This window comes from Artemia franciscana, chromosome 2, assembly GCF_032884065.1.
Source record: "Artemia franciscana chromosome 2, ASM3288406v1, whole genome shotgun sequence".
Taxonomy (NCBI): Eukaryota; Metazoa; Arthropoda; class Branchiopoda; order Anostraca; family Artemiidae; genus Artemia; species Artemia franciscana.
Window position 1 is genome coordinate 26,177,765 of NC_088864.1, and position 26,784 is coordinate 26,204,548.

At 36.9% G+C, this 26,784-nt stretch overlaps 1 protein-coding gene across 1 annotated transcript in view; it reads left to right on the plus strand.

Annotated features, from left to right (window-relative positions):
- Nucleotides 1-3,003: 3,003 nt before the first annotated feature.
- Nucleotides 3,004-26,784, plus strand: part of LOC136039348 (uncharacterized) — a 51,969-nt gene continuing 28,188 nt past the window's right edge. The window contains exons 1-2 of the mRNA XM_065723007.1: nucleotides 3,004-3,166; nucleotides 13,906-14,069. Of these exons, the coding sequence (XP_065579079.1) occupies nucleotides 13,906-14,069 (164 nt within the window). The 5' untranslated portion in view covers nucleotides 3,004-3,166. The remainder of the gene's footprint in view (nucleotides 3,167-13,905; nucleotides 14,070-26,784) is intronic.

Here is a 26,784-nt window from a genome sequence, read left to right on the forward strand (position 1 = left end):
TTTCCCCGATTAGACCATCTGGGGGCTGAAAGGAGAGGAAAAAGTAGACAAAATGAGGTATTTTTAACTTACGGGTGGGTGATCGGATCTAAATGAATTTTGATATTTAGAAGGACCTTGTGACTCAGAGCTCTTATTTTAGATCCTTACCGGCATTAAGCGTCCGATTTTCCTTTTAAATCAATCTATTGATTCTTAGAATTTTGCTAGAGCTCATACCATATGAGCTCTTGGCTCTTGGCTCGTCCGGCCTCGTCACAAGTGCCATATGACATCTTAGCTCTTGTTTCATGAAGTAATTGTAGCAGCAACATCATCGAAATCAGCCAGTTGGTAAACTAAAATGTCCCCTACTCCCACTGCCCAATCTAGAGAGGGGTCGGGATCTACCCCCGGGATCTCCCCAAGATTTTTGTCTCTTGCCCTCTTACCCTGTTTTTTCTTTTTTTATTCTTTTTTAGAATAAATTTGTCAATTATTGGCACCTTTGTCATATTCCCCCCCCCCCAAGATTTTGCTCATTGGTGCCCTTGTCTAATTGGACTTCTCCAAAGATTTTGCTCTACATTCACCCCTGTCTACCCCTAATATTTTGGCTAGTAACAACTGTGGTCAGTAACAGACCCGTGAAAAATATTTATTCGTACCTCTTAGCTCCAGCCTGTTTTTTCGTTGCACTTCCATCATAGGACAACTCATCTACAATTGTCACTCATTCCAAAGTTTAAAATTATTTTCTTTAACCATTTTCTTACCCTTTTGATATAACACAGCCCCCAGAAACACGAAACAAAAATAAAATGGGAAGATGAATTCTATTGATTGTTCTGCACTGTCCATTCAGCCAAAATTCTGAAATATTCCCAAAGTCCTTCTTTTTTTGTTTTATAATAATTTCTTTTGGGCTAATCGACTTCACATGAATGGGTATTTTCAGCTGGGGGTGTTCTCCGGGGGGATATGCCTAGCCCCTCTCCATAGGTTGGCGTTTCTGTGAATAAGAAGAATGATAGTCTTTGTAAGGATTAGTCTTTATATTAATTGCACACTTAATCAATTAGACAAATTCTCATCCTTGATTCATGTGTACCCTAAGTAATACAGCAAACTAAAAATTTATACCAGCTACCATGCGTCAATTATTCCCTAATTTCGCTCTGGCGTAAGCAGCCGCTGAAAAGCACAGACATCAAGCTTAAAAGATACATATGTTCGAAATTTGAGTTCTTTTGATTTTGACAGGGTTTGCTGACAGAACCAAGTTCGAGAATAATGACTTTTAGTTTGCAAATCCGTGACCTCTCAAGAAGGAATCGTTTGGTTGTACTGCGCGTGGGAATCTCCCTTGACAGCCAAACGTGTCCCCTAAGGAATACAGCAAACTAAAAATTTTAGCTGACTATACCAGCTACCATACGTCAATTATTCCCTAATTTCGCTCTGGCGTAAGCAGCCGCTGAAAAGCACAGACATCAAGCTTAAAAGATACCTATGTTCGAAATTTGAGTTCTTTTGATTTTGACAGGGTTTGCTGACGGAATCAAGTTTGAGAATAATGAATTTTAGTTTGCAAATCCGTGACCTCTCAAGAACGAATCGTTTAGTTGTACTGCGCGTGGGAATCTCCCTTGATAGCCTAACGTGTCGCAAAATTTGTGAAATGTCCCTCGGGAGCCAAACGTGTCGCAAAATTTACCGCATCCTGCTGCCCAAAATTCCAAAAAAGCCCTAAAAACAGAGCCACGAAGAGGCTCATTCGATGTGACATAAAAGTCAAACCAAGCAAAATTTGACCAAGGTGAAATTCCCAACAAGATAAAATTCAGTTTAAAGACATTACAACTCAATTTGCATTTAAAGAAGCATTTGCATTTGATTTAAAAGAAGAGCTCAACCCACACAAAACTTGGCATTCAAGCACCAACAACAAGCACTTTTTTCGGGAAAATAAACAGACTTTCTATTTTAATGTATTCTTGAACACAATCCTGGATTTTTCTTTGAATATTAAAAAACTTCTTGGGTCGGGTTTTATACGGATGTCTGAGGAAAAGTTTTGGTATACAGGAGGGAAAAAGCTTACTATGCAGAATTTGAGTCTTACAGATATTAAAACCGCATAGTGAAGTTGTACAGGAATCAATTTTTACCCTAATTTAACTACTTCACAAAGTCAGATCATACCTGGAATGCATTTTTTACCTCCTCGTCACCGGTTCGAACATTTTGGGTTGAGCTCAACTCGAAAACATTTTTTAGTTCGATATTTTTGCATTTAGTCCTTGAAAATGAAATTTTGTACAGGTGCGGTTGTGTAAATATGAGAAAACAACGCAGAGAGGGGTCTTGCCTCTCTTGAAACCCACAAAATGCACTACTGTTAATCAGAGCGAGTGTCATGTAGGTACACTATACAAGTGGAGCATATAAGAAAGTATCAGAAACACCTTACCCCGATTATTTGGAAAGAGGGAAGGGATGTAAGATCCTGACTAACTATGCCTGACGAGTCAAATATTTGGGTCAGGGACGTATACGAGAATTTCTCGTGGGGGTGGGAAGCGTCTTTGAAACAGGAGGTTAAAAGTCATACTAAAAAGATAACAAGGTAATCATGGGGTTTCAATGAAGTCAGGCCTAGAGGTGTTTGCGTGGTTTTGATGTAGAACAATTTCCGACTACGCAACGGGCTACAAACATTGCACACAGCCACAAGGCTACTCATTGCAAAATCTCAATTGGAAGTTGTTTTTCTTTTTTTCTAATGTGCTAAAACATCCACCACAAAATTAGCTAAAAAACAAAAGGAAATTATTACCGACTTAAATAGATGTATTTTGTTTTATATATTTAGGCACACGGAAATATATTATTGCTTCAGAACGTCTATACACATGAATGGTGATCAAATGATACGTAAACTGGGCTTTCAATACTTAGTATTTTCCTTAACAATCGGATATACAAGCTACGCGTCCTAAATTTTTGATGCAAATCTCCTCCTAACCAGTCAGCTGATACCCGTCAACCAGGCTTATACCGTTTACATGGATGTTTGAATTCAAAGTATAATGACGTGATAGTGCATTTTAATTGAATTATTCTTTTATCGAAACAGCTTTTAAGTGTTTTTGGAAATATTTTTTGTTGGACTTGTTTTTTAAAGGTAATTCTTTTTCGTTACATTTTTAACGTTTCTAATGATCAAAGAGCACTGTGAAACCTTGCATCGGATCCATGGTTAGCAAAAACCAGAGATGGAATTGTTACCAGCAAAACAAAGGTGATAAGTGAAAAGAAAAAGTTGGAACAAGCGGGAGCAGTGCCAATTTTATAACAAATTCTCTTCAGCATAAAACAGAAATTATTTACAACTTTTTGAAAAATTAGGTATTCTAAAGGCAATTAAACCCTTGAATATACAACCTGATTTTAGCGATGGAGGCAGTGAACATCCTTTAGGGAATGTGGAGACCATCAATCGGATGTGTCACACTCTTGAATTCATTTAATGATTGGGAAGTTACCACAAAGAGACAAGCAGCACTTGCCCTAGTCTTTAAATAGGGGAGGGGGGCTATGGCTCGTGTCTCGGTGATAGAATGCTCCCTAAATGCGGTTATGCTATTAAAAGATGAGTTAAGTTTCAAGTTGACAAAAAAAAGCCACGGCAGTTGATGAGCTATTTAATGTAGTTGAATAGAAAAAAAACTATAGAGATCTTCTTGAAGCAAGAAAAGATAGGCTATGTGTTTCGAATCTCAAAATAAGAAAGAGTGAGAGTAAAGTCAATTCGCAGAGATTAAACAGGGGGGAGGGTATGGCAAATGTATTTTTCATAATCTATGGGGGAGCAAATTTGTCCTTTTTTTCAGTTTTATCGATGAAAATGTCAAAAAAGATATTTCAGATAAAAATAGTCCCCACCCCAGAAACGGGATTCTTCTGAATAGAGGAAGGCAGGTGACCTCCTCTAGGCAACGCCAATGAAGAGGAACAGTAACAAGAATGAAACTAATTCAGCAAATCTAATAAACAAACTTTAGTTTCGCACACTCATTAGTAAGAAAAAAATAGATATAATGGCTTAGTAGTCTCAATGCAATCCAGATGTGCGACTGTACTTCCTACCAATCTAATGGTTTCTGTTTGAATTATTGCTTATTTTATATTATGTAAAGACAATAAGTATAATGGCTCCATGTTTCACTTTCACATATTAACCATCAGCAATTCGTTTGGTATTTTGATAAAAAATGAAAGTGTGAATTAAACATTACGTCATTATTTAAACAATAGTCTATAGGGACTACAGAAATCACATCAATAATCCAGATAATAAATGACATCAATCATTGAAACAAGGAAAAATGAAGCGGAAATCAAACCAAAAAATCAATTAATTTCTAGTCTTGACCTAAAGCATTTCGTGAGTCCTACTTACCGTTATGGCTATGGGATTTGAAATGTAAACTCGTTTTAGAAGAAAGTAAAAGTTCTTTGGACTCTTCTTTGTAATAAACAAGTAAAGTTATCACTATTGGCGTGCTGAACCACAAGGAGAGAGGTGGAGATACCCATTAGAATGAATAATAGACCCTAGGATGTCATCAGGAAGTTGGGGGGGGGGTATGTGAAAATCCGTCATAGGTTTAAATTTTCATTTCAATTTCAATGAAGTATTCTGCTTTTTTAACAATCAACAGTGTCCCCACTTCAGGCCTTACTATCCAGGCAAGTATACAACAGAAGAGGGGGCAGGGGGCTTGCAAAAAAGGCAAATGTTTGAAAACTATAGAAAAGGGGAGAAAAAAAGAATACCTCCTATATGCATTGTATCATCCCTTCACCTAGTCAGTTTTCGTCAATCGCTCATCGAAGTCAAAATCTATTTCAGTAATCTTATGGTAATAAACGTGAGTTTATGGGTCTCAACGTGAGTTTTAGGGGTCTCAACGTGAGTTTTATCACAGAGCAGTGTACTTTAAGTTTAGTTATTTCCTTTTTTTAATTAAACCCGGTTGAACCTTGAAATCCGATTGAACCTTATGAAGGAATACTTTTCGCATTCCTTTTCATTTGATACAAAAAACTCATATACCGTGTTTGAGCAATGACAGGCCAAATCATTGGGCCTCAAAATCATGTTTAAGGGCCGCTATAAAATTTTTACCGTGCCCCCCTACATCCCTATACTATTACACATAGAAAAAATCCGGTTTTGTCGACTGAAATAACTTTCTAATTATATTTGAATGCAGTCGTAGCTTTTAAACAATATCAACAAAGAGTATTTTATGGCACTTACTATTTACTAATTGACATATGGCGATCGCAATTTCTGTCGGTTGGTCTATCGGTCCTGGTTTTGCTAGATTGGGCACTTCCACAGAAGCTAGGACGATGAAATTTGGCAGGCGTATCAGGGACCAGGCCAGATTAAATTAGAAATAGTTGTTTCCCCGATTCGACTATCTGGAGGGGCAGTGGGGAGACGGTTAATTCGGAAAAATTAGAAAAAAGAGGCATTTTTAACTTACGATCGGATCTTAATGAAATCTGATATTTAGAAGGATATCGTGTCTCAGAGCTCTTGTTTTAAATCTTGACCGAATCCGGTGACATTGGGGGGAGTTAAAGGAGGAAACCTAAAATCTTGGAAAACGCTTAGAGTTTGGGGGAGTTGGAGGGGGGAAGCCTGAAATCTTGGAAAACGCTTAGAGTGGAGGGATCGGGATGAAACTTGGTGGAAAAAATAAGCACAAGTCCTAGATACGTTATTTACATAACCAGAATGGATCCGCTCTCTTTAGGGTGTTGGGAGGGTTAATTCGAAAAAATGGAAAAAATGAGATATTTTTAATTTACGAACGAGTGATCGGATCTTAATGAAACTTGATATTTAGAGGGATTTCGTAACTCGGACCTCTTATTGTAAATCCCAACCGGATCCAGTGTCAATGGTGGGAGTTAGGGGGGGGGGCGGAAATCTTGGAAAACGCTTAGAGTGAACAAATAGGGATGAAACTTGGTGGGAAGTATAAGCACAAGTCCTAGATACGTGATTAACATAACTGGGCCGGATCTGCTCTCTTTGGAGGAGTTTGGGGGACCTAATTCGGTAATTCGGAAAAATTCGAAAAAATGAGGTATTTTTAACTTACGAACGGGTGATTGGATATTAATGAAATTTATATTTAGAAGGACCTCGTGTCTCAAGAACTGTTATTTTCAATCTTGACCGGATCTGTTGACATTGGGGGGAACTGGAGGAGGAAACCGGAAATCTTGGAAAACGCTTAGGGTGGAGAGATCGTGATGATACTTAATGGGGAGAATAAGCACAGGTCCTAGATACGTGATTGACATAACAACACTGTAGTGACTCTCCTTGGGGGAGTTGTGAGGGGGGTTAATTAGGGAAAATTAGAAAAATAAGGTGTTTTTAACTTAAGAACAGGTGATCTGATCTTAATGAAGATCCGATAACTCATGTCCTAGATACGTTATTGACATAGCCGGAACGGATCCGCTCTCTTTGGGGGAGTTGGGGAGATTTGCTAGTTTGGGCACTTCCAGATAAGCTAGGACGATGGAAGTTGGCAGGCGTATTAGGGACCAGACAAGATTAAACTAGAAGCAGTCTCTTCCCCGATTCGGCTCTCTGGGGAGGAGCGAGTGAACAAGATAGTTGAGAAGAATTTTATTTGCCGACAAAACGTATGATTGTCCTTCTTAAGTATGGCTTGTGGTCTAGGTGTATGATTCTCACTTGGGGTCAGAGAGGTCTCAGGTTCGAATCCCAGAACACCCCAATTTCTACATGAAGAAGATCCGAGACTAGATACCCGATCAATTTAGTGATCGCTGAAAGTTGGCAGGCATATCAGGGTTCTAATCAGATTAAATTAGAAATAGTCGCTTCCCCAATTTGACCATCTGGGGGGAGGGGGAGTGGAAGAATTGTTAATTCGGAAAAATTAGAAAAAATGAGGTATTTTTAACTTACGAACAGGTTATCGGATCTTAATGAAATATGATATTTAGAAGTACCTCGTTTCTCAGAGCTCTTATTTTAAATTCCGATCGGATCTGGTGACATTGGGGGAGTTGGAGCGGGAAACTGGAATCTTGAAAAACGCCTAGAGTGGAGATATCGTAATGAAACTTGGTGGGAAGAAGCTCTTGACACTTCCTACTTCGTTACAAGTGCCGTATGAGCTCTTGGCTCTTGTTTTACACAGCCTTGTCAGAAAAATGCTATTTTTTGAGTTTCTGAATATTTACACTCTTGTTCTGACAAGTGCGAACTATAATGCAGCGACATGTATTTCAAATCCAATAAACCACAATCACAATGTTTCACGAGTTTGTGCCTAAAATATGGGGTCGTTTGGACTATAAATGGTAGATACAACATAATCGCCTGCAAACAGCGAAAATTGACCCAAATGAAAGAAGGGGCAAAATGTTTTATTTATTATCTATTTCAACAATTATAATTTCATAGCAATTTTTTTTAATGAAAACGCACAGAAACTTCAATGAACATAAAAAAAAGTTGCACGACAGCATGCAAATGATATATCATTTGCAATGAGACAAGATACATCAAACTAAATTAATAAAATGAAGAAAAAAGATTAATTCGTGTGTTGATTAAACACATCAAGTAGCCCCAGAGCCAGATTTACTAGCAGGCCGTTGGCCCACTAATTATTTCTAAGGTTCTATTTACTGTGTACCAACAGCTCAACGCCGGTTGAGTTTTGTTTTACTATGAATTAAACGGGAGTGTTTATTATTTCCTCTTTTGATAAACTTTTTAAGCGTCTTCTTGTTTTTCAATAGAAAGAGGGGATCATCACCCCCTTGCCCCCTCCACTGGATCTTATTTTTTCTTTTATATTATTAATGTAACAAAATGGTTGCATCACTTCATAACTTCCTTCGTCAACTTCAACAGTTAGTTTGTTCTTTTGAGCTATGGCTAGTCAAAAACTTGGTGTAACACTTATGCCGACTTTTTGCTGAATCGAGATGACTATTGCTTGAATTGATTTAAATCAAAAACGATTTTTCTTTTCTTTCATTTTTTACGGGTCTTTTAATTATTTTAGTAGTTTCGGCTTAGTTTAGCTTGATATATCTTTGGTTCTTTACTATTTGTACGTTATTCCAATTTCCGTTATTCCAATTTCCGTTAATCCAATTTCCTTTATTCAAATGATCCGAACTTTCAGCAAAAATTCTCTAACGTGTGGTGACAGTAGTTCTTAGAGCATCAAATACTTACATGTAGCGCAATATAGTTTGTAATTTGTGGCACAAGGATAAGAAAATCTATAAATTCAGAGTATGGCAATTTTTTGGCAATGCAATAAAAAGTAAGTCCTCTCTCTATTGCTAAATAACTAAGATTGTATTCATATGTAATTCACCTTCAATTTAAAAGCCTATTTGAAGTGGCAAATTGTAACCAAAGCCATAAAACATCAAACAGTTCGTGGTAACAAACTTTGGTAAGGAGTGACCAGGCTCAATAGTAACCAGAACTCTAAAAATGGAATTTCGATACCAATATATACATCAAAAGAATAGGAATTTTATGCTGATTTTAAATATGTAAGTTTAATCAAGTTTAGTTATACCCATCTAAAGTTATGAGCCTGCGAACATTAGCCTTGTTTTCAAAAAAGGAGGAAATTTCCCATAAAAGTCATATAATCTTACTGAAAATTACACAATCAGATTCAGCTTATCATAGAACCTTACTGTAGATGTTTCAAGCTACTATCTTTCAAAATGTGGAATTTTGTATTTTTGCCAGAAGATCACGTATGTGTGTTTATTTGTTTGTCTTTTTTTTGTTTTTGTTTTTTTCCAGGGGTGATCGTATCGACCCAGTGGTCCTAGAATGTCTCGAGAGGGCTCATTTTAACTGAAATTAAAAGTTCGAGTTCCTTTTTTAAGTTACCAAAGAAATTGGAGGGCAACTAGGCCCCCTCCCACGCTCATTTTTTCCCCGAAGTCATCGGATCAAAATTTTGAGATAACCATTCTGTTCCACATAGTCCAAAAATCTAATAACTATAGATTTGAGGACGACTTAATCCCCCACAGTCCCCGGGGAAAGGGCTGCACGTTATGAACTTAGCCCATGGTTTACATATAGTATTGGTTATTGGGAAGTATACTGACTTTTTCAGGTAGATTTTTTCTGGTGTTGGGGGTCAGGGGAGGGGGTTACGTGAGAGGATCATTCCATGGAGAAATTTATCATGGGGGAAGAGAATTTCCATGAAGTAGGCGCTGGATTTTCCGGCGTTATTTAAAAAAAAACAACGAGAAATCAAATAAAAAAACAAGTTTTTTTTAACTTAAATTAAGGGGCAAAATTAAAACTTAGAACGAACAGAAATTATTACGTATGTGAGGGGGGTTGTTACCTCCTCAATACCTCACTCTTTACGCTGGAATGTTTTTAGTAATTTCGAAAGAGCTATTTATTCTAATTAAACTGTCTTTGTGATTCAGGGGTTATTCTTATAGAATTAAAACAAAATTCAAACTGTAGTGTAAACGAGGGAGGTATTGAAGAGGGGGCGAACCCATCATATACGTAATAAAAATATACGAATATAGAAGTTCTTTGCGTAAGTTAATTTGTAAGTTACGTATATTTATTACTAGTAATAACGTCCATAAATAAAATTAAAAGTTCTAGTGGCCTTTTTAAGTAACCAAAAAAATTGGAGGGCAATTAGGCCCCCTTTCCGCCCCATTTTCTCAAAATTGTCCGGTCAAAACTTTAAAAAAGCCATTTAGCCAAACAAAAAAAAAAAAATATCTCGCTCGTTCAATACCTCAAAATTGTCGGATCAAAACTTTGAGAAAGCCATTTAGCCAAAAATATACCTCGCTCGCTCAATACCTTGCTCTTTACACTAAAGTTGATTCTTTCTTACAACTCTACTTTTTAAAATAATAAAACATTTTAGCGTAAAGAGCGGGGCGTTGAGGAGGGGACATCCCCTTTCATATAAAGACCAATTTCTATTCGTCTTAAGTTTTAATGTCGCTCCTTACTTTCAGTTAAAAAAAATGTTTTTTTCACTTAATATCATTAAAGCTGACTTTATCATCGCAGACATACTCGAAAGGACGTTAATCAATTTTAATTTCCGTATTAGAAAATTGATTAACATCAACTACATAATATCTACCTTGATTGCCTTGCAATTGGCTAACATATGTGAAATGTAGTTTTAAATGGAAAAGTTAGGTCATTAGTCCATCAATCTTTCTGTAATAGTGCTATGTTCCTTGTTTTGACTTTTAGAAAACGGTAATTTCATCAAGAAATTTCATTTGCTTCAAAAGGTTCTGATTTAAGCGTTGTCGAATTATTCTAAGAGTTGGGGTGTGTATCCACTTCCCAAATGTTTTGAAAGTTTAACAAACTGATAAAGTTTAAAGAATGAACACTAAGTTGGATTGAAATTTACATAATTATCCTATTAATGTTTTTAATAAGACATCAGATGAGTAAGTGCACCATAGAGGCAGCCACATATATGCAGACTGAGGTAGTTTCCTAGCAAGCTCTACAAGTTTTAAACCGATATCCGAAAGTCATTCGAGATTATAAATGTCTTTACCACAGAAGTAGATACATTAAACAACAAGAGCTAAGAGCTCATATGACACTTTTGACGAGAGATCGGATCCGGTCCGGTTATTTCAATCACGCATCTAGAGCTTGTGCTTATTCTCGAAATCGCCAAAGCACTAAAAATCCCCCAAACTCCCCTGAAGAGATCGGATCTGGTCAGGTTATGTCAATCACGTATCTAGAACTTTTGCTTATTTTTCCCATCAAGTTTCATCCCGATCTCTCCACTCTAAGGATTTTCCAAGATTTCCGTTTCCCCACTCTACCCCCGATGTCCCTGGATCCAATCCGAGTTGAAAACGGAGCATCTGAGACATGACATTTCTATATATATCAAGTTTCATTAAGATCCGATCACCCATTCGTGAGATAAATATACCTCAATTTTCACGATTTTCTCTCCCTCCAGTATCTCGTTTGCTTGCCCCCCCCCAGATGGTAGAATCGGGGATGCGACTATTTCTAATTAAATCTGGTCTGGTCCCTGATACGCCTGCCAGCTTCCATCGTCTTAGCTTGTCTTGAAGTGCCAAAACTAGCAAAACTGGGACCGACAGACAGGCCGACCGACGGACAGAAATTGCGATCGCTATATGTCACTTGGTACATACGAAGTGCCATAAAAACAACAAGTAGACCGAAAGTAACTTAATTGAATAGAAGGTGCAGCAATTTAAGAATAACTTAACTTTCCTCTTACCGTCAGCAGTGGCGACAGTTCAGATGTATTTTAAAGTTTCACCAACATAAATTTGCCACCCACCGAAAACAGGAAACTGACAGGATAGATAAATATCTGCAAGATAAAAAAGCAGTAATATTACTATTGAATAAAAGATATTAACACTTAAAAAGATTAAAGTAGCAGGGAGGCTAAAAATAAAATCTGATTCTTCCAATTGGCTTGGTGGAAACCGGCACAACCCTATATGTCTTGAAAAAATAAGAAAATCTGGGAACTCAATTTTTAATGCAGAAGTTGTTCAGTACAGGAGTGCAGGTTTTACACTTAAAAGCCGCTAAGTTTATAAATAAAGAACGTGTGTGAAAAATCAGCAGAAAATGACGAAAAACATATCATCATGTACATCTAGATAGCTTGACGTTCCTTATTGCTTTTGCAAAAGGCAGAGACTACCAACTGGGTAAACAAACAAAAACTAATGAATAGTGATTGAAGAATTTAAACTTATGCAAAAATATAACACTAAATATTTGAAAATCTAAAAATCAAAGCTATACATTAATATGTTTATTATTAAAAATATTCAAGATTAAATACTTCAAGTTATTAGTCGAGTTATGTATAGCAGAATTTCTTCAGAAGGCATATTAAGCTATCATGTACTATTGCATTTATCCCCTTAGTTGACTATTGAAATGTCAATAGAATCCTTTTTTTTTCGATTCAAGAAAATCACGTTTTTTACTTAATTTTGACATTTTCACACCAATCTATATTTGCCCAACAGCAAAGAATTGATTATTGAAATGCTTGACTCTGCGATACATGTAATTTGGACATGGCTGTACATACGTTAGTTTTGGCTTTTCGTTTAAATAGGAGAAGTTTCCCCTTTTCTCATCACGGTTTTGTCTGGCTATAAAAGAGATAATTTCTGTGATGAGAAAGACTTTCTTAGTTGTATACCAACTAAAATAAAATCATAGAGAATCCTGGTTTGCAGAAACGAATAGACCTAAGATAAAGCCAAGAGGCAAAAAATGTTTTCATTTTGATTTTTTTCGTACTTTAAGTGAAAAGGCGGTGAACTTGGTCATCAATTTTCATTTGTATGGCCTTCTGGCATCGTAATTTTGGTCATCCGTCTCAAAATTGAACCAACAGTAAAGTGGAATTCTGACTTTACTCGAGGAAGAGCGGTTTTCATTGACTGTCAGTGACATTTTGTCTAGTGGCTTAAAATACGACTTTTGAGTTCAATAACCTTGCGTCAGTGACAAACACTTCTTATTGGTTTAAAGCGATGACATGCAGTCCCTTCAATCTTATAAAAGACCATTCCATGCTCCTGATAGCTCAAATTTGAGACGACAGTAATTTCCAATACCTGCCATACATGCGTATGCGCTTCACAGTGCGTAAGTGCACTGGTCTAAAATAATAACATTAGGGGATTGCATTTAAAAAATGACTGTAATACGTGTGGACCATGTTCAGCACCGTGAATAATGTCTAATTGCGTGAAGTTTTGATAATATTATTCAAGCAAGTAAAGAAACCCCTTTTTTAATTCCAGTCTTTTAATCCGTTTTTAACCCCTTTTTTAATATAAGAAGGATACGATTATCGTTTGTATAACCCAGATAAGGGATATTTAGTGACTCGAGAATATAAGCAGATGGGATAGAAAAAGGACAGACGATATACAAAATTTGAAAATAGAAAAGGAGAGGGCATGCCATGTCGAGCCCCACGTCACACTAAAATCTAATACTCCAATTTATGATTAAATTGAACGCTAGAATTCCAGACTAATCGTTATTAAAGCACTAACTTCTAGTAGGCCACTACACATTTCTTAGTGGGCTACGTTCTATGTAATATCTCAGGGACAATTCCCTCATGTGATTGATCTGAAGGTTCCTTCTAAAGTAGCAATAGAAATTTTTTTCCTAATATTCAAACCCTTCCCATAATAAATAATTCTCTGAATCTTCTCCAATGGGTTAAAACTTTGCACTAAGGACGTAAACGTGGAGGGAGATTGGCCTACCTCCCTTAATTCTGAAATTTGCTTAAATTTCTGGGTACTTCTTGTTTTAAATTATCAAATAAGAATTTTTTTTTTTATTGAACTTCCAGAAAAAATTATTATTGGCTCTCCTTATCGAAGAAGAGCCCGGCGTTTGTGCTTACTTCGAACAACCTAGTTCTACATTCAAGTATGCCAACATTTTAACTGATTTTGTGGCCCGCTAATAATTTACAACTAGGGCCCGCGCGAAGATGAATTTTGCCCCAAATAGCTTATTGAATGACAGCGCAGTGCAACTCCGAAATTATAAAAAGCACCTACAGGTACTTTTTGCATATGGATATGCCTGTCTTTTCCTAAGCAAAGGCTGAATTTATCTTGAAACGAAAAGTTCCCAAAGTTTTGCACATGATCATTGTGCATGAAAAGTAGAATGGTTGCTATATTTCCCCCTTCATTAATCAGGGAAAGTACCTCATGCGAAAAGTACCGAGAACATTTTTTTTTCAGATGTGGAAATGGCCACTAGCATATCTTGCCATGCTATTATTCATCCCGTCACATAGTGTATCATCAGAGTTCCAGCAATGTCAAAAACATAAATTGAAGTATTTAGCAGGCGATGCCATGTCAACAACGGATTGCATCGGTCCTACTGGCGAACTTTACCCCAGGTAAAGAGATCCATTTGAGTTCCTCTATAGTTAAATGTTCATTATCTCTATATTTATCATACCTGATTTTTCATTTTTTTATTTATTGAACCTGGTAAGCAAGACAACGGAAAAGGTATTTTCTCCGAATGCCTTATTCATCTTGAACAGTATTTAGTATTCTTATAAGGCACAAGAGCCCGTCCAAGATTTTAGCACAGGGGAGGAGGGGCGAGAAAAAGGTGGAAACTTACAAGGTGTGGAAAGGAGAAAGAGGGTCCAAACCTCCTCCTCAGATATTGGCCTTTTTTGATTTTTCTTTAACGTCTTATAGAAGTCGACAATTAAGGTAGTTAAAACGCAGTAAGGCTGGGAACAACAATAAAACTAAAAAATAAAAATTATCTTGACGTAAAGAAGCGAAAATTGTGTTTTTATAGTTTTTAATTCAGACTATGGCAAAGAGTAAACTATTACCCATTTTACTATCGCTTGGTAGCACCAGAGTGTGTTTTTATGGTGCATTTCTACCTTTGTAACACTTCTAAATTTTAGATGGCACCAAAAGTCGCTTTTTGGTAAAAAGTAACACTCCTAGTTTGAAACATTTCGCAACAGTGGCAATCATTTACTAGGTTATCAAGGTGACACCTCTTGTGTCCTTTTAGTACTATTTAGAGCCTGTGTCTATGTTCAACGTTTTAGGAAAAAAATATGGCACCTTATTTATTCCAACCGTTTTCAAAATGTAAATAATAAGCAAAGCGATCTTGTTAGAATCAGTCTCTGAGACAGATAGGCTATTCCCACATCCTTGGTCCTAATTCAATGTCTTTTGATTCTGGTTCTAACCTTCTTTGCAAATGAATAATTTATGTATTCCTTTCTATCTGGGGCACCTTTAGAATACTATGTGATTATGCCCCTCCGTTCCTTTACTGAAAGGCTTTTCCCGAAGTCTCAACTCGATCTGCGAGCTGTGAGACGAAAGTGGGTATCGGTGTTAATTTACGTGTAAAATCATCATATTTTAATTAAACCTATTGACTGCATGCAATCTATATAATAAGATAATGGGTGCATGAAAACGATGAATCTGTCCAGTCCTTAAACTTCTTTTATTTAATTTTAGGCTATTTCCTGAAATCTCCATAAATCTATTTTCACGACAAACTTTTACTATTAAGGTTGATCGAGAAAAAACTGTCTGAATCAGCTATAAATGATTGATATTTCTCTGATATTATGAAACTTTAATGTCTTACAGAGGACAAGAAGGATGAAAATAAAATAGAAGGACAGTTCAGACTAGTGTTTGATGTTTGGAAGGTTTAGTAAGACAGTCTATGAAAAATAAAGAAGTTGGTAGAAGAAATTAAGACTCATGGTGCTGTAGTTACGTCAGATGACAAACGGACAACCTGTTACAGTAAAATAAATACATCTACATATATAAAAATAAGTTGTCTGTCTGTGGATCTGTCAGGTGACGTCATGTTTCTGTGTCGACTGACGTCATGTTTTCGACTGACGAAATTACAGACCGGGACATCGGGACGCAAATGACGACCGGGACACCGGCACATAGGGAATATAAATGACGACCGGGACACAAGGAATGTTCGATTAGCAATCACCATCAACAAAGCACCGGGACACAAATGACGACCGGGACACAGGGAGTATAAATGACGACCAGGACATAAGTAAAAAAAAATAAAAACTAAAAAAAAGGTAAAAACTACAAAAAAACTAAAAAGAAAAAAAAAACTAAAAACTAATAAAAAACTAAAAAAGCTAAAAAGCTAAAAAAAATTAAAAAAGAAAAAAAAATGAAAAAGGAAAAAAAATGAAAAATAAAGGAGAAAAACAAAACTAAAAAAAGGTAAAAAACTAAAACCTAAAAAAAGACCAATTCAAAAACGAATGTATATACAGACCGGGACACAAATGACGACCGGGACACCGGGACATAACTACCGGGACACAGGGATACAACTACAACAGGGACGCCGGGGGGCTCAGGGGGATATATAAATGACGATGGCGACACAGGGAATCGTCGATTAGCAATCACCATCAACAATGCTCAAGGGCAATCATTAGAATCATGAGGTATAGATCTGAATACGGATTGTTTTCCCATGGACCATTATATGTTGCATGTTCAAGAGTCGTTAAACCTGACATTCTATTTATATGCACAGACAATGGGACAGCAAAGAATGTTGTATATTCGCAAGTTTTACGTAGTTAAAAACACACACACACATATATATATATATATATATATATATATATATATATATATATATATATATATATCTATATATATAAAAATAAGTTGTCTGTCTGTGTGTCTGTCTGTCAAGTGACGTCATGTTTCTGTGTCGACTGACGTCATGAAGTTAGTTGTCGTCATTTTTGCTATGACGGTGACGTCATTAACGGTATTTAAGACATTTGTTCACGGAAAAATGTTTAATTGTAAAATTACTGAAGAACCTACAATGGCAACAGCCGAGGAAGCTGCTCAAAGAGTTTATGCCAAAAAACTTGCTGCTGATAGAGAAAGTAAGAAAAGAAAGCGTTCCGAGGAATCACAAGAACAGCAAGAAAACAGGCTTGCAGCTGATAGAGAAAGTAAGAAAAGAAAGCGTGCCGGGCAATCACAAGAACAGCAAGAAAACAGGCTTGCGGCTAAAGAACGCAAAACCGCGCAGTTAGATGAAAATCCACCTGGACAGCGAGAGTCAAAACATATCAAAACTGAAAATGATAGCGATGATGATTGGGTTTGGGATTTTGACTTGGATAAGGTCATCAATGCCTACCAGATTTAAGTTAAAAAAACAAAGGTTCTTCGATATGTACTTCATAGTGACGCTGAAAAATAAAGAAGAAAAAGAAAACTGAAAAAAGAAAAAAGGTAAAAAACTAAAAAAAAAACTAAAAAGAAAAAACACTCAAAGAGAAATTACAGACCGGGACACAAATGACGACCGGGACACAGGGAATATAAATGACGACCGGGACACAGGGACACAACTACAACGGGGACGCCGGGGGCACAGGCGGGATATATAAATGACGACCGGGACACAGGGATTGTTCGAATAGAAATTACAGACCGGGACACCGGGACACAAGTGACGACCGGGACACCGGGACACAGGGAATATAAATGACGACCGGGACACTCAAAGAGAAATTGCAAACTGGGACACCGGGACACAAATGACGACCGGGACACAGGGAATATAAATGACGACCGGGACACAGGGACACATCATTAGAATAATGAGGTATAGATCTGAATACGGATTGTTTTTCCCATGGACAATTATATGTTGCATGTTCAAGAGTCAGTAAACCTGACAATCTATTTATATGCACAGACAATGGGACAGCGAAGAATGTTGTATATTCGCATGTTTTACGTAGTTAAAAACATATACTTATATCTATCTCTATTCACAGGTGGGACACAGGGACACAACTACAATGGCGCGTAACGACTTACGCGCACGGGGGGGCTTGGAGGGGCGCGAAGCGCCACCCCAACAGCTAGTAAATGATAAGAAGAACAAATACTGAAATTGATCTGAACTGAACACTGATCCAAAGCAACGATAATAATGATAATATTCGATTTTGAAGCTTTTGAGCATGCTACAAAAAATTGAATAAGCATTATCAGTGATATATCCTCCACTCCTAACATTTTTCAAATAACCTTTGTCATTGTTGTTTGTGTCACAAAATCTCTTCCACGGGAGCCATTGAGCTACAAGAAATTCCATAATTTAAAGAATATGTAAGGCGTTCTTCAACAGCTTCACTGGGCGTTAAAAGAGTTCATTTGGCCATATGGAGGGGTTTAAAATCACGTTCAGGGGGTGATAATGGATTTGCCGCTAAATTGGTTTTATGTTAAATATGTCCTTCTACTTTTGAGCCTGAAAACATTACGACTATTGATGGTTCCGTCATCTCTTACTTTGAAGGGATCTAAAGCAAAACATAGTTCAGGTTTTGGATTTGTTTGTGGACCTCTTTAGAGAGCAAATGACGTCTATAAAAGGCCAAACCGATTCAATTCAATGTAATTTGACCAAGCAAGCAGCAACCTCCAGATGAATCATCTGTGTTGGCTAATCTTTCCTTGGAAAAATCGAGGACTCCCCAGTGAATACAACCAAAGTTGAAGAGTCCCAATAAATTGGAGTTCACACTTGCATAGTTTACTGTATCTTTATATGTTTGTACAGGTTTTTGACGTCATCTTCACTTTCATTTTTGCCTCGTTTTGACTTTCGATGTCGTTTGTCTTCTAACTGCACAATTCTCTGTTGTTCATTATCATGTGACACGTTGAGATACTTTTTCACTGCCGCATATCTTTTACTCCCAATTTTTTTTTTGTTCGCCTAATACCCATTTTAAGGGTCAGAAGTGACCAAGGGGCAACTATTCTCCATCTCTTTACTATCTTCCTAACCAGCATCCTGTATCCTCCAAAGATATTCGACCAAAATTTTGAGTTGACCATTTTGTTTAAAATAGTCAAAATTTCCAGTAAATAAGAATCTGGGGATGACATAACAACCTGCAGACCATAGGCAAGGGCCGAAAATAATGCAAGTTTGAATTTGTTCAAACATAAGTTTTATAATGAAAAAAGAACTAGTGCAATATCGTGGTTGCAGTAATTGCTGCAACCTAGTAAAAAAACACTTTCAGAGCTCTTATTTTAAATCCCGACCGGATCTGGTGACATTTGGGGGAGTTGGAGGGGGAAACCGGAAATCTTGGAAAACGCTTAGAGTAGAGAGACCGGGATGAAGTTTGTTGGGAAGAATAAGCACAAGTCCTAGATACGCAATTGACATAACTGGACCAGATCTAATCTCTTTGGGGGAGTTGGGGGGTTTTCCAGTGCTTTGTCAAGTTCATAACCGGACCCGATCCGATCTCTCGTAACTAGTGCCATATAAGCTCTTAGCTGTTGTTCCATAGGGGAATTTTTTTTTGTCTTATCCGCAGCTAGTAAGGCAGAGGAAAATCATAGGGTGCTTTTTGAGGATTCCTTAAAGGAAATTACTACATCTAGAGCACTTCCTGATTAACAGATAACAATATTTAAAATAAAATAAAATTTTGACAGAAAAATCTACATTTTCGTGTAAAAGATGAGAAATGACGTCATAACCGTATGTTTTAACCATTAGTCTTGGTCGCAGCGGTAGCTTCAGCCTAGTAAAAGACGACACGGCCCATAGTAACGGAAAAAATGGTCTAAAATCCCTAAGGAATGCATCGGTTCAAAACAAATAGTATGCCATAACAACCATAAATAACGTAAAATGTATACAAGGCAGCATCAAAAATAAGAATATACGGCCAACTATTACACTGTAAGTCGAGGGCGCGTACAATATAATTATCTGGAAGAGTGTGTCAAGAAAATTTAATGGTGATAGTCGAAGCTTGATTAATAGTGAAAGAAACTTCAAAAGTTTTGCTGATTAAAGAACAATAAGAAGTAATTTGGTAAGATCCTGGACAAGGTGGCTGAAATAAAGTATAAATATCCAACAATACATTGTGATTGTTGTAAATAGATAATCGTGGACGTAGTGGTAGCTGCAACCCAGTAAAAGGCGAACACGGCCCAAATTAACTGAAATATCAAAATAAAATGTAATTTTTGACACAAAGCAAATCAACATGGGCTTGATGAAGCAAAACACGTTTCTTTTGACAAGATAGTGTAACAGAAGTGTATTCAGAAATTTGCTTTTGTGAATATGGTGCCATATTTGACTGACTTTGCTGCCTGATTCTCTTTAGTTCGTCTTTTACTGTCCCAAATAAGAAAAAAATCATAGGCTTTTTCCTGTGTGTGGTGTATTTATCGTGTTTACATATGGAACTGAATCTTGCTCAAAGATATATATATATATATATATTATATTATATATATATATATATATATATATATATATATATATATATATATATATATATATATATATATATATATATATATATATATATATATATATATATATATATATATATATATATATATATATATATATATACTAGCTGTTAGGGTGGCGCCTCGTGCCACCCCAACACCTAGTTGGTTGTGGGGCTTCGCGCCCCCCCAAGCCCCCCCGCGCGTAAGTCGTTACGTGCCATATTAGTTACGCACCATTGTAGTTGTGTCCCTGTGGTCCACCTGTGAATATATATATATATATATATATATATATATATATATATATATATATATATATATATATATATATATATATATATATATATATATATATATATATATATATATATATATATATATATATATATATCTAAATAAGTTGTCTGTCTGTGTGTCTGTCTGTCAGGTGACGTCATGTTTCTGTGTCGACTGACGTCATGAAGTTAGTTGTCGTCATTTTTGCTATGATGGTGACGTCATTAAAGATATTTAAGACATATATGTTCACGTAGAAATCTATTAATGTTTAAGTTTAAAATGACTGATGAACTTACAATGGCAAAAGCCGATGAAGATGCTCAAAGAGTCTATGCCAAAAAACTTGCTGCTGATAGAGAAAGTCAGAAAAGAAAGCGTGCCGAGGAATCAAAAGAACAGCAAGGAAACAGGCTTGAGGCTGTTAGAGAAAGAAAGAACAGAAAGCGTGCCGAGGAATCAAAAGAACAGCAAGAAATCAGGCTTGCTGCTGATAGAGAAAGTAAGAAAAGAAAGCGTGCCGAGGAATCACAAGAACAGCAAGAAATCAGGCTTGCTGCTGATAGAGAAAGTAAGAAAAGAAAGCGTGCCGAGGAATCAGAGCAACCTGAAAGTTATCTCCTGGCATTCAGGTACAGCCCAGTCGATGATTATAGCTTGAGTAGATGTGTTCAAATCGGGACAATGTCTAAAATTTGTCCCTATTGCAAGGCCTTGAAATTCAATGGTGAAACAATGGGAATGTGTTGCGCCTCAGGAAAAGTTAAACTTCCGCTATTGGCTGCACCACCAGAGCCATTGAAGACTTTCCTTACTGGAACTACGTCAGAATCTAAGCGTTTTTTGTCACAAATCAGAAAATACAACTCATGTTTCCAAATGACGTCGTTTGGAGCCCAAATCGAAAATCCAGATCAATTTATGTCTACTTTCAAAGCAAAAGGGCAAATTTATCATAGAGCAGGGTCCCTTCTACCATTCTCAGGCGAGAATCATAAATTTTTACAATTGTACTTCATCAGTGATAGAAATTCTGAATTGAATGCACGTTGCGAAATTTCTCCCAACGTTGAAAGGACAATCGTTTCCCAATTACAACATCTTTTCCGCGAAAATAATAATTTAGTGCGTCTGTTCAAAACAGCCATCGATTTGATGCCTACTGATACGCATAAAATTGTTATTTCCGCTGACAAAACGCCTCCTGGCCAACATGTGCGTAGATACAATGCTCCAACTATCGACGAAGTGGCAATCGTTATGGTCGGTGATCAGTTTTTACCTCGAGATATTATTCTTCATAAGCGAAACGCTCAGTTGTTAAGAATTGCTGAAACTCATCGATGCTACGATGCCCTACAATATCCTATCATTTTTTGGGAGGGAGCCGACGGCTATCACTTTAATATTAAATTGATGAATCCAGCCACTAACAAAGAAATGAATAAGAAATGCAGTGCAATGCACTATTATTCCTATAGACTAATGATTCGGCAGGATGAAGAAAATTATATTTTAAAATGCCGTGAATTGTTTCACCAGTTTGTCGTTGATATGTATGCTAAAATTGAATCAGAACGTTTGCTATATATCCGCCTGAATCAGACCAAGCTCCGCTCTGAACAATACATTCATTTGCGAGATGCAGTTATAAATGACGGTAATACCACAAACGTTGGAAGATTAACAATTTTACCTTCGTCATATGCTGGCAGTCCCCGTCATATGCATGAATATGCTCAAGATGCTATTGCGTATGTTCGTCTCTATGGTCGTCCAGATTTATTTATTACATTTACATGTAATCAATCTTGGGACGAGATACTGCAGCTTTTACTTCAAGGACAATCGGCGGTTCATAGGCATGATATTACGGCCCGTGTCTTCCGGCAAAAGTTGAAATCACTGATAAACTACATAGTAAAACTTGAAGTGTTTGGGTCAGTGCGATGCTGGATGTACTCAGTGGAATGGCAAAAACGAGGTTTGCCACACGCACATATACTAATCTGGCTACATAAAAAAATTACTTCGAACGAAATTGATGATGTGATTTCCGCTGAAATACCTGATAAAAATGTCGATAAGGGGTTACATGATATTATTGTAAAAAATATGATACATGGACCTTGCGGTGCACTGAACGAAAATTCACCATGCATGGCCAAAGGAAGGTGCACAAAGCAATATCCTCGACTTTTAGTATCAAACACAATTACTGGCAATGATGGTTACCCACAATATAGAAGAAGATCTACTGAAGATGGCGGTAAAACAGGAATAATAAAGAAGCGTAACGGTACCACCATCGAAGTAGATAACCAGTGGGTTGTTCCATATTCCCCATTATTATCAAAAACATTTAATGCACACATAAACGTTGAATACTGTAATTCCGTAAAGGCAATCAAATACATATGTAAATACGTCAACAAAGGCAGTGACATGGCAGTTTTTGGCTTGCAGCCCGAAATAAAAGATTTCGACGAAATCTTACAATATCAGGCTGGAAGATACATAAGCAGTAATGAAGCTGTTTGGCGAATTCTTTCATTTCCGATACATGAACGTAGTCCAGCTGTTGTTCACTTAGCGGTACATTTACAGAATGGTCAACTTGTTTATTTCACGCAAACTAACGAGCAACAAAGAGCCCTGAATCCACCGGATACAACATTAACAGCTTTTTTTTCGCTTTGCAAAAATGATTCTTTTGCAAAAAACTGCTGTATACTGAAGTGCCTTCGTATTACACGTGGAATACTAAAAATAAAGTATTTGAACTTCGAAAACAGGGTAAGTCAGTCGACGGCCAACCTACCATCTTCAAAGATACCACGATAGGAAGACTCTACACCGTTCACCCCAATCAACATGAATGCTTCTTTCTACGCCTGCTTTTGGTGAATGTACCCGGTCCGACATCCTTTGAGTATTTGAGAACTGTAAACGGTACTATACATGACACTTACCGTAGTACATGCCAAGCTCTGAATTTATTGGAGAATGACCAACACTGGGATAACTGCATCAATGACGCGTGCGAAACGTCAACCCCAAGTCAAATTCGTGCATTGTTTGGCATCATTTTAACAACTTGCTCTCTATCAGCTCCTACAGAGTTATGGGAAAAATATAAGTCAAAAATGTCCGAAGATATACTCCATCGAAAACAGTTAGAGACGTCAGATATGACTTTTGATTTTACGTCAGAAATTTATAACTACACTTTAGTTATTATAGAAGATTTGTGCGTACGAATGGCAAACAAACCTCTTCAGGATTTGGGAATGCCTTCACCTAACCGTATCGCTGCTGTTTCGACATGTGTAGAATTGGATCGAGAAACAAAGTTACAGTACGAGTGATCTATTGTCGTATGTACAAAATAACATTTCCAAGTTAACGTCGGAATAAATACGATAATGCATTGTGTCGATAACAACGTTGGAGAAATTTTCTTTTTGGATGCGCCAGGAGGTACTGGTAAAACGTTTGTGATAAAACTGATTCTGGCATCAATTCGATCAAAAAATGATATAGCGTTGGCAATTGCGTCGTCCGGAATAGCCGCAACATTGCTGCCTGGTGGAAGAACTGCTCATTCCGCTTTGAAATTGCCTCTGAATTTGCATTCTACAGAAACTCCCACGTGCAATATTTCCAAATCATCTGGGATGGGTAAAGTATTGCAGCAATGCAAACTTATTATTTGGGATGAGTGCACAATGGCACACAAAAAATCGCTCGAGGCTCTGGATCAATGCTTGAAAGATTTGAGAGGGAAGTCGAAAACCTTTGGCAGCACATTAATATTGCTTGCGGAAGATTTCAGGCAAACATTACCTATAATACCTAGATCTACTCCTGGAGACGAAATGAATGCTTGCCTGAAAAATTCTAATTTATGGGCACACGTAAAAATATTAAAATTAACTACAAATATGCGTGTCCGATTGCAAAACGATGACTCTGGTCAAACATTTTCAGATCAATTGCTGGCAATTGGAAACGGAAAGCTCCCAGTAGACTCAATTTCAGGACGTATACAACTACCTGCTGATTTCTGTAATTTAGTGACGTCCAAAAATGAATTGATTGAAAAAGTATTTCCGAATATTCTAAAAAATTATAAAAATAATAAATGGCTAAGTGAAAGAGCGATTCTCGCACCCAAAAATATAGACGTCCAAGAAATCAACAATATTGTTTTGACAAAGATTCGAGACCAGGCAGTCCTTTACAAGTCAGTCGACACAGTTTTGGAACAAAATGAAGCGGTTAATTATCCATCTGAATTTTTAAATTCCATAGATCTTTCAGGGTTTCCACCACACGTGCTACAACTAAAAATAGGCGTACCAATAATACTTTTAAGAAATATCAACCCACCAAAGCTTTGCAATGGCACGCGACTTGCCGTAAAAAAAAAAAAAACAATGGAAAACCTAATAGAGGCCACAATCTTGACAGGGCCTTTTGAGGGTGAGGCTGTTCTTATTCCTCGCATTCCCATGATTCCAACGGATCTGCCTTTTCAATTCAAAAGATTGCAATTCCCAATTCGATTAGCATTTGCAATCACCATTAACAAAGCTCAAGGTCAATCATTAGAAAAATGTGGTATAGATCTTAATACTGATTGTTTTTCCCATGGACAATTGTACGTTGCATGTTCGAGGGTCGGTAAACCTGAGAATCTATTTATATGCAGCGACAATTGGACAGTGAAGAATGTTGTATATTCGCAAGTTTTACGCAGTTAATTTGTATTGTATCTATCTATCTATCTATCTATATAAAAACGAGTTGTGTGTATGCATGTTTGTTTGTTTGTAAAAAGAGCGTTTGCATATGACGTCATTATTAGTACATACGGCTTTGTATATGCACAGACAATGGGAAAGCCAAGAATGTTGTATACTCGCAGTTTTTACGTAGTTTGAAACACATATATAAATCTATCTATATTCACAGGTGGGACACAGGGACACAACTACAATGGCGCGTAACGACTTACGCGCGCAGGGGGGCTTGGGGGGGCGTTAAGCGCTCCACCAACTAGGTGCTGCATACAGCTAGTAGGTGCCAACAGCTAGTATATATATATATATATATATATATATATATATATATATATATATATATATATATATATATATATATATATAAGGGATCGGGATGAAACTTGGTGGGAAAAATAAGTACAAGTCCTAGACACATGATTGACATAACCGAAACTGATCCGCTCTCTTTGGGGTAGTTGGGGGTGGGTAATTCTGAAAAATTAGAAAAAATGAGCTAATGTTTTTAACTACGTAAGACTTGCGAATATACAACATTCTTGGCTGTCCCATTGTCTGTGCATATAAATAGATTGTCAGGTTTAACGACTCTTTAACATGCAACATATAATTGTCCATGGGAAAAACAGTCTGTATTCAGATCTATACCTCATTATTCTAATGATTGCCCTTGAGCTTTGTTGATGGTGATTGCTAATCGAACATTCCCTGTGTCCCCGTCGTCATTTATATATCCCCCTGTGCCCACCAGCGTCCCCGTTGTAGTTGTGTCCCTGTGTCCCGGTCGTCATTTATATTCCCTGTGTCCCGGTGTCCCAGTCTGTAGTTTCTCTTTGAGTGTCACGGTCGTCATTTTTATTCCCTGTGTCCCGGTCGTCATTTGTGTCCCGGTCGTCATTTGTTGTTGCCATTGTAGGTTCTTCAGTCATTTTACAATTAAACATTTTTCGTCCACGATCTTCTTACAATTAAAAAGTAGAATTGTGGCAAAGAGTCAAACTTTAGCGTAAAGAGCGAGGGATTGCGGAGGGGACAAACCATTTTATATACGGAGTAATTTTTGTTCGTTTTAAGTTTTAATGTCGCTCCTTACTTTCAGCTAAAAAAATTAGTTTTTTTTATTTAATTTCTGAACGTTTTTGAATTAATGCATGTTTGGTTTTGGCTCTCCGCACATAAATTATTAAAATTAAATTTGTATATTAATTCTTTTTTTGGCTAAATGGCTTTCTCTTAGTTTTGATCAGACGATTTTGAGAAATAAGGGGTGGAGAAGGAGGCCTAGTTGCCCTCCAATTTTTCGGTTGCTTAATAAGGCAACTAGAACTTTTAATTTTTAACGAACGTTTTTATTAGTAAAAAATATACGTAACTTATAAACTAGCAACTTACGTAACAAACTTTCATAATCTTATATTTTTATTATGTATACAAGGGGGTTTGTATCCTCGTTAATACCTCGCTCTTTACACTAAATCTTAAGTTTTGTACCAATTCTTTAAGAATGACCCCTGAATCAGAAAGGCCGTAGAATAAATAGTTGAAATTACTAAAAATACTTTAGCATAAAGAGCGAGGTATTTATCTCCTCCTCAATACCTCGCTCTTTATGCTAAATTATTTTTAGAACCCCTCATATACGTAATAATCTGTGTTCGTTTTAAGTTTC